Source organism: Symphodus melops (assembly GCF_947650265.1).
Source record: "Symphodus melops genome assembly, chromosome: 5".
Classification (NCBI taxonomy): Eukaryota; Metazoa; Chordata; class Actinopteri; order Labriformes; family Labridae; genus Symphodus; species Symphodus melops.
In genome coordinates, this window is record NC_136695.1 from 12637290 (window position 1) to 12646778 (window position 9489).

Consider the following 9489-nt stretch of genomic DNA (forward strand, 5'->3'; position numbering starts at 1 on the left):
GAAGAATAAGTGAGTGAAATGACATTTGAAGTGCCATTTCTTCCAAGGTCAAAATGTAGCTCTCTTACACTCCGGTTTTCTGCTACAAAGACTCCACTGCTGTCACCGATAAACACCCACCTGTTTCGTTTCATGTCTCCTCTTGTCATGGGATAGATCTACAGGCTGATAGAGACCACCGGGCTGTCCAGAGGAGAGATTAAGAAGTGGTTCAGTGAACAGAGGCTCCTTAACCTCAAAGGTACGTGGTGGGATCAGCGCCGCACAAAGAACGAGAAACTGACTGTGATTAATCGCAAATGTTAATAAACAGCAAATGAATAAACAGCATAGTACTTGTTCTTAGAGGGTGGCTTTTAATCCCAAAAGGTCCTGACACACCAAGGAGATTGTCAGACCTACGAAGCGGCCGTCTCCCTATTTGTATTTTTTTTGTTTGTTTGTTTGTTTGTTTTTTGCCGTGTCCGACTTTGTCGCTACCAATCAGCCCCCGTCTGACTTTAATTCAATTCGACGTGTTGAATCAGCGTTGGTCACCGTCTGCACAGAGGAATCTCTCTGATTGGATGTTCGGAGGTTTTCATTTGGTTGAGGAAAGCCCCTTGAGCCTGTCTCTGAAGTATCAATGTTTTCATCCATTAGTGCAGTTTCTCCTCGCCTCCACCTCTTGGTTTTTTTCCCCCCACTAAAACACCAAGAGCTGACAACGCTAGTGCCATTTTCAACTTTTTATCGGACATTATTCTCGATTACAAATACCTATATTAAAAGTGGTGACCGACAGCGGTTGGGAAGATGGTCTTGTGTCATATAGACTACCGCTGCCCGCTGGCAGGCAGAGTTTTGTCCTCTCACACTTTTTGGCAAAGACAAAGGAGTTGTGAGGCAACTCCACAGTCAGGGCCTGAAATGGAAAGGTTGGCATTATAATCAGGATCTAATGTAAAATATTCCCGTCTTGAAAACAGTCTTGTGTTTACAGGGACTGATACGTGAAAAAGAGAGGCCACCATAATGTCTTTTTTTTTTTACTGAGTCTTCCTAATGTTATTCATACATATAGGTTATTATTTGAATCAGTGACGTAGAAATCCCGGTGATCTAAAGTTCCTGTTTCCTTGGGAGTGAGGGGAGTTTGTCACATAGCTTGCTGCTGTATCCACCCCTCCACCTTATAAGAGGGTACTTCATTCAGCTGTAGGCGTTACATCAGACTAGGTTCACTTTGGTAGCTGCCGGAGAGAGTGTGTGTGTGTGTGTGTGTGTGTATGGAGCGGTTTGAAAAATGCCCTGTGTGCCTTTCTTGCAGGTGTTCCTCCTCCTCCTGTGCTGGTGAAAGCAGAGATGACACCAGCACCCAAAGATAATCCTGTGAAGAAGGCCGTGCCCAGCCACTTCCCCCTGCTGGAAAGGGTGAAAGGAAAGTCGTCCGAGCAGCTGAAGGCACTGGAGGAGAGTTTCCAGCGAAGCGGCTCTCCAACAGATGCAGATCTAGGTACAGTCTCTTACCACTCGCTACGATCTTAGCTTCTTCATATTAAGCTTTGTAGTTTCTAACTCAAGAGCAGCAAGGCAAGTGGAGGGGGCATCAGAGTCCCTCTAGTGTCAAAAACATTTTTTTTTGTCACACAGATGTAGGATTGAACATGAAGACACAAGCATTAATTTAATAATTTTAAATATTTATTCTTTGGATTTTAGCCTTTATTAGATGGGGTAGGAAATCGGGATGAGAGAGTGGGAAAGGATATGGGAAGAGGAGCCACACGACAGACTTGAACCCAGGCTGCCCACTCCAAGGACTATAGCCTACGTACATAGGGTGCTGCCATCTGTGCCCTGTACACAGGCGTTATGAAAATGAATGTATATTGAACAATTTTGATATTTCTCACAGGTAAGTATTTGTGTATCTTGTGTCACATTAAAGACCGGGCATCTGTTCTGGATGCCCCCTGGACATGGCATGTCCCTCTGGGAGGAGGCCTCTGGGTCGACCCAGGACACGCTGGAGAGACTATGTCTCTCGGCTGGCTTGGTAACGCCTTGGGGTCCCACCGGAAGAGCTGGAGGGAGTATCTGGGGTGAGGGAAGTCTGGGCGTCTCTGCTTAGACTGCTGCCCCCTTCGACCCGGCCCTGAATGAGCGGTAGAAAATGGATGGATGGATGGATGGACATTAAAGACGACTCCGCCCACTTGTTGAAAAGTAATCCCATCGGATTAAAGTTCTTGAATTAAATCAAGCGTTGGGTTGTTGATAGGAAAAAAACTGATTACAAAATTGAAGTAGGTAATCCAATCTTGGTTTCTAACCGGATAAAGCTCTAGTTTGTGTTGTTTCAAACTTGTGAGAGCAATAGATGGACTTTATTTTAGAGGGAGCCAGGATGGAAATCAGAAACAAAATGTGATGAAACTTTTCAGTCGATCAAACATCAGCAGTTATTTTGAGCTTCTTAGTAAGTCTGGATACATTGCTTTTGAATTGCAGATTCCCTTCATCGGCACATAGTAAGACAAAGTTGACTTCAGGGTTTTGAAAGATGAAGGATTTTCTCCTCATCATATATTTCTTAATAAAGCTGAGCTCTTATCAAACAGAAGAAAAAGTTATTTACAGCGGCACAGGAACGCTTCAGTTTGTGAATTTGGCGCCCTCTGTGGACAAACTGGGTATTATAAAAATAAACCGTTCCCTGTTTAGAGCAATGATTCTCAAAGGGGGGTCCGAGGAGGGGCATACTGCATAGTACAGGAATACGTTGTATTAACATAATGCTTATCGAGGGTCCATGGTCTAAAAAAGTTAGAGAACCCCTGGTTTAGAGCACCTCTTGATTTAGGTCATCAATAACAAGTTATCAGTGTGATGCAATATGACGCTTTTTGCATCACATGAAGAAAACTTTCAAGCAAAGAAAAACACATTTTTCTCGTCTCAGGGCAAAATGAGGGTTGGATTCACAACCATTCAACACTACTACCATGTTTCTAATGATACACAGCTTCATGCAAATGGATGAAGTATCCCTTTAAGGGAAAAGTGAGTTGTTCTTTGCAACATGCTTGGAAATGACAAAACAAGTGATTTAAAAAAAAAAAAAAAAATGTCTGGTTAAAGTCGTGCTGTTTTACCAACTCTTAAGGTGTCTGCAGTCATAGTACCTGAATCCAGATTGTTCATGTTTGATCACTTAATCCGCCGACACAAACACCACTCAGCCCTCCTGCGCGCTTGCACATCATGAAGCACAGAACAGGTCTGACAGAGACGAACTGTTTTTAGGATGACTTTGTTCTAACGTTCCTCAGAAATAATATCACAGAACTTTAAATATTATTTTTTATTGACTTTCTTACTGCTGTGGGATAAACTACAGTTGTTGTTTGCCGCTTGTTTCAGTCACTATTCTCTCTAACTCGGATGTGAGAAATAAATCACTGAAGTATAGTTGTGTTTCTTCTTGTTTATCGAGCTTCTCAGCATGTGATTTAATTTTCCTTCGCCCCATAAAAGCAACACTCCCTTTTCTGGTGGGTGACTGCTTGACAAGAATAGCAGACATTTTTTTAATGAGCACACTTTTAGGTCCCCTGGAGAGCCTGGATTCCAAAATAACCTTCCACTTCAAGGTAACTCAGCTCGTCTGATCCTCTGAACTCTGTTCTTCTGCAGACCAGCTGGCCCAGGAGACCCGGCTGTCCAAGACGGAGGTGGAATGTTGGTTTTCAGAGCGGCGGGCGTTGAGGGACAACATGGAGCAGGCTTTACTCACCATGACTTCAAAGACCCCCGAGGACAGAGTCGACCAGCCGGGGGCGCTGCTGAACGGAGCTTCACATTGGGAGCAGGACGGGAAACGCTCCTCTCCACATCCACCTGCTCTCTCGTCCTCGTCCTCGCCTCCTGTGCTCGCCGCCTCTTCCCCTCATCCACCAACCCTGTCCTCCTCAGCATCGCCTCCCATCCTCACTTCATCCTCCTCCTCCTCTTCTCCTCATCCTCCCATCCTGTCGGCCTCCACCAGCCCGGCTCCCATCAGCGGCCGCTCCCTCAGTCTGCTCCGAGAGGTACGAGAAACACATCAACACTGATTAGATATATGACACTCAGAAGAACTCTGCTGTAAGCAAACGACAAGATCAATCTTGAAATAGCTGAAAGGCTGATAAAGGTAATAAGACTTTAATGAGTCCTGTCTTTTAAGGAAAATATTTGATGGGACATTTTAATAAATTTGAAGTGAGCTGTTGAGTGAAATTGATTGTGTGACTGACAGTTCATGAGATCTACTGATACCCGAATATGAAGAGTGAAATATGAAAGCAGGTGACTGCAGGGTCAGACCTGACATTGTAAAGAGAAGTCGCAGTTTCCCATAGGATCACAGAGCCTATAAATGGAACATGTGTCCAAGAAATACACTGGGTTTTTTTTATTCTGTGTGACAGATTGCTCAAGCACAGGCTGTCAGGTAATGATGACCGACATATTTTCAGCGACTGCTCGCAGATTTTAAAGTCCACTAGCCATACAATAAGTCTCTGGTGTGTTTAATGCATCAGCCAGTCTTGTAGTAAATGTTTAAAATAGAAGAAGGTGTAAATACTCAAGGGAGTGTTTGTGTTCACTTCAGCTCTTTTCCCAGTCTTCATCCAGTGACTGTGGATGACGTGCTGACATTTAACAAAAAAAGATTTTGGTGCATCTGTATCTTTCATTTGTCATGCTGTCGATTTAGATATTAATTTATGAGCTCCTTGTTGTTGTTTGGTACCTTTATGTGTTTGGTCTGGTTATTTGTCCTCACAGATGTTCTGTCGGACGCAGTGGCCCTCGCCCGAGGAATACAGCCAGCTGGAGGTCCAAACAAGCCTTGGACGAACAGACATTGTCCGCTGGTTCAAAGACCATCGCTCAGCACTGAAGAACGGTGAAACTCTGGACTGGTTGGAAAGTTTCCAAAACCAAAATGTTGCAAAGCAGCAGAGATCTGGCCAGGAACAGAACGGCAAGAGCTCTGACAAAGTACAGACTGTTTCTTTGGAAGTCAAGGCTGCGAAAAGTGAGTTTGAAGTAGTTGTGGGTTTTTTTTCTTTTTCTATTTATATCATTTTGCTTCGGTGTTTTCTAGACTTTTATTCTGTTGTGTTGCATGTTTGTGCAGCGGAGGAGGCTGGTGAGAACACAGCAGCTTCGACAGAGCACTCTGACCCAGACAAAGTTCAGCGGCTGACTGACAGGTTAGCCCACAGTGTGCCGGATCTGAGCCAGGCCGGACCTGGCCAGACCAGCTCTAGCACTGCTGACAAAGGAAGGTAGGCGTAGATAGGAGAACAGGTCTCTTTTATCCTATATTTATGTCCTTGTGGGAGTTTTATGTTTATAAAGACAAAAAAAGAGCAGCTCTCCTGCCAATATCAGACTGTTTTAAGCCTATCTGAGGAGTTATTTTAGGAGTATTCTGTAAACAGTCTAAAAATACTAAACCGTATGGGCATAGCAAGTTATAGATGCTGAATCCCTCCATGCACCTGCTGTTTGTTGCATCAACCAAATGCATTTCTCACAGAATTGAAAGATTTTTTTATTAGATTTTATCTTCATTTGATTCATGGATGTCATGTTTGTCTGTTTGCCTGGCAGGTGGGTAAAGGTGACCGTGGCAGTCGGAGAGCAGAGTGAAGACGGAGAGGAACGAAAGAAACTGGCAACAGAAACGGACGTCCTGACCTTGGAGCAACCTGGAAGGGTCACTGGGTGATGGTCATGGTATGTTGGCCTGAAAAAAGTTTGTTTTTCCAAACTTAAAAAGCCTAGGAAATGAATATGACTCAGGATAAAAAAATAAAATAAAAATAACCTACGGACATGCCGTCTTTATAAATAACAATAATAAAATGAGGTTAGCTTGATCATAGTCTTTCACCAACAGGTTTATTTGTTTTAGTAATCACACATTTTAAGCATTACAGCCATTTAAATCTTACATAACTGAAGTATTTGTTTCCTGCTTGCAGATATATGAGACAGGCTGCAATGTGAGTATTTAGTGGTGACCGACGAAGGACAAAGAAAATATCTGCTTATTGTTGACAAGGAAAGCCGTAAAGCTGTGAACCTAAAGCCAAAAGGCTTAAAGGTGACCACATGCTCCATTTAGCTGAAGAGTCGCACGTGGTACTGTATAAATCTTTGTAGTTTGTCACTTTGTGTATTACACATAGTGTGACTACTGATGAGCAGTCTATTTTAGTCCATCATTAAAGATATTCCTCAGTTACTACCAGACAGAAAGGGGTTAAATTGTTGCTAAGCCAAGACAAACGGAAGGACATTCCTGCTGTGTGTGTGTGTGTGTGTGTGTGTGTGTGTGTGTGTGTGTGTGTGTGTGTGTGTGTGTGTGTGTGTGTGTGTGTGTGTGTGTGTGTGTGTGTGTGTGTGTGTGTGTGTGTGTGTGTGTGTGTGTGTGTGTGTGTGTGTGTGTGTGTGTGTGTGTGTGTGTGTGTGTCTTTTCACTGCATGGTAGGATATGCTCCAGCCCTCTTTCATAGTGATCAGAAATAATTGTCCATATTGAATGATCGGCTGGAGCTTGGCTTGAATTTTTTTTTTAATGGTGAACTGCTTGTTTTTTTTAAGATGACACAGCTGCAGCCTGCTGCTATCCAGGAAGTTATTAAGGTATAATTACCTCTGATTAGTCCCTCAAGAGGATGGCAGGACCACACCATCATTAGCTTCAAAGATACAGAGATGCACACACACACACAGACACTGTTGCTGTCACTGGAAGGCTGAGGGAAGGGTGCAAATATTTTACAGTGCCAAGGTTTCTTCTTCTGATTTTGGTTAGGCGAAAAAAGGTTGTGCTTAAAATATTCTTTTAAGCAGATGTTGATACGTAAATGTTTCTATCCCTACAGAAAAAAGAAATTTGAAATGATTATGTAAAAAGAATATGAATAAAGCAGTGACGTGCAGTCCTTTAATTTTCTGTAAAAATTAAGAATTGAACAGTGATCATCATTGTAACCCCCGTTTCTCTTTCATTTCCTTCCAGGACGAGTAAATCATGAACTACAGCGTCTTCGGACAACAAATCACAGTTCAAGATGACCAAAGGTGAAAACAGCGTAACAAACTGTCTGCCTGTGATGTCATCACTAAGCACCAGGGACTGTGGAGTTCTGCAGTTGAAGCACTGATTTTTTTGTGGTGCAAGATGCTGACATTGAGAGGAGTGCCAAAGCTGGACTTGATGCATTGTTCTTTCTATTACGACACTTTTTGTTTTTTAAAAAAGAAGCACCCTTGTAAATATTTTTCTGTATTACATTTAAAAAAAAAAAACGGTTTGTACAGTTTTACTGGGAGGGCAAGTTTTGTTACATTTGGGGGGGAAAAAATGACAGATTGGTGTCCTAAAACCTGGAATGTTTCTGTTGTTGTTTTAAGATCAAAGTGTATAATAGTTTGTTATTTGCTGGAGATCAGTCCTATTTTTTTGGAATACATACATTTGCAGTACTCGGTATGAGTAGTGTTTGATGGCACTTATATCTCCATGGTAGTGATAGATATTTACACGCTAGGTCACTTCAAACTGTTTAGAAAACATTTCCTTTCTCTTGCAGTGTCACCTGAACTCTCGGCATAGAATTATACTGAAGGTAAACTCAAAAGTTCGGTCGTGACTCTTCGCTGTCCGGCCAGAGAATGAACACAAACAGCCACAGAGGTGGGCAAAGACAAATGAATGAATGCACTATATGTCCTGAATTTCAGTCTCTTTTTTTCTTAATCAGCTGTTGTCTTTTTTTTTTTTTTTTTTTTTTGCATCAGTACCTGAGGCTGAAACAGTTCTGAATGTTTTGTTCTTCCTGATACAGAACTGATCGATCACACAAAGAAGAGTGGAGTGTCTGTTTGATCGCACCGTGCTGCCTTTTCAGCTCTCTTATTTGCCATCAGTCTCAGAACTGCATACAGCACAAAATGACAATGAAGATTTTTAGCTTGTCACGTCTTTCTTTTTCTGTCTTGAAATATTATTGACCAAGAACATTTTGGCAAAGGTGTTTCATGCATGATAAAATAACTGAACCTCTTTTATTTGGGCCATTTCACATGTCCATGTTGCTCAGCTGTGATTTGTGAAAATGCCTCTTGTCTTCTCTATAGGCTCGCTGGCAAATGGAAATCATCCAAATCAAAGGTTGGGTTGTGTTTAGTGGATTCTAATAAGCAGTAAGAGTGAGTCCAGAACACTGAAAATTATTTCTGAAATCCAGCTTCAGCGATAGGTGATGATTAACTCTCTGCTGATTTCCTCAAAAACAGTAAAAACATTTTTAGTGTCACAACAGCCGAAGCTCTCATAAACGACTTGCATGCGCTCCAACAATTTCTATTTTTACAACTCATTTTCAAAAATAATTTAAAGGGATTTCTGTGTTTTTTCTGGTTGGACCTGCAAGTGGTTGTAATTGTTCAGCAAGCCGGAAGAAAAAAAAGTGAAGTTGAAGTGTCAGCAAAAACTGTTTTCAGCAGCAGGTGTACTGCTGTCTGTTGGCTGAATGTCTGCTGCTGCTTTAGTTTCATGTTGAGACAAGTATCTGGGATACTGTACACTCTGTTGGACACTTTCAAAAACTGCTTGCATTTTCATTTTCTACTCTAGGTCTGCTGTTAACTGAACTCAATAAAAACACAACCAACTGTAAAACTCATCTTGGACTTCCAGTGTAAATTGTATGCAACAACAAAAAAAGCCTTTAGCAGTGAGAAGCATTGTCCTTTCTCGTCTGTTTATTAGCTTTCCCCATTAGCTTCTTTGTTAAACAGTAGTTACTACTCCTGTGGTCTTCATTGACAATAATTCATGAAATGACATAAAACACATCCATGACATTTATAATGACGACACAACGTGACAACCAATATAACACAATAAATAAACTTAAAACTGATACTTACAGCAGCTCAATATTTAAATATTAACTACTTCAGTAGTTAAGGAAAGAAAACTATCTAGCAACTAGATCACAAAGAAAAATAACATCCAATATAGTGTCTTGAGTAAATAAAAATATAATCTTGTGAAAACAGATATTACCTAACAAAATCAGAAAACGGAAGGAATTCCATGCCACCATTGATGGATAATGCACTGTCCTTTGCATTAAACTAGTTAGATGGCAGCAAAAAAAAAAAACACGATCCAATAAGTGTGGAGTAATTATGTTTATTTAAAAAGGACAGTTCAGAAAATGTACTTTTCATACTCAACCAAGCCAAGCGATTATTCATTAAACTTACTGTTGTTTTGGATGAGCAGTTTTGGACAATGTGAGTCACGTTTTGTGCTACTTGGGGTCTATTCAGATTTGTTTCTGTTGTGTTAGACCAAATAACTGAACAAATATTTAACTGTGATAACTCTAACGCTCAGACTAGTTGTTTAATTAAACACACAAAACATAG

General features: G+C 41.4%; 1 protein-coding gene across 3 annotated transcripts in view; it reads left to right on the plus strand.

Annotated features, from left to right (window-relative positions):
• The window catches only part of zhx2a (zinc fingers and homeoboxes 2a), a 32407-nt gene extending 23672 nt beyond the window's left edge, over positions 1 to 8735 (plus strand). For all 3 annotated transcript variants that reach the window (XM_079343725.1, XM_079343724.1, XM_079343723.1), the window contains 7 exons: positions 157 to 241; positions 1310 to 1495; positions 3679 to 4073; positions 4816 to 5068; positions 5171 to 5321; positions 5650 to 5775; positions 7067 to 8735. In XM_079343725.1, coding sequence (XP_079199851.1) covers positions 157 to 241; positions 1310 to 1495; positions 3679 to 4073; positions 4816 to 5068; positions 5171 to 5321; positions 5650 to 5767 — 1188 coding nt within the window. In that variant the 3' untranslated portion in view covers positions 5768 to 5775; positions 7067 to 8735. The remainder of the gene's footprint in view (positions 1 to 156; positions 242 to 1309; positions 1496 to 3678; positions 4074 to 4815; positions 5069 to 5170; positions 5322 to 5649; positions 5776 to 7066) is intronic.
• The last annotated feature ends 754 nt before the right edge of the window (positions 8736 to 9489 follow it).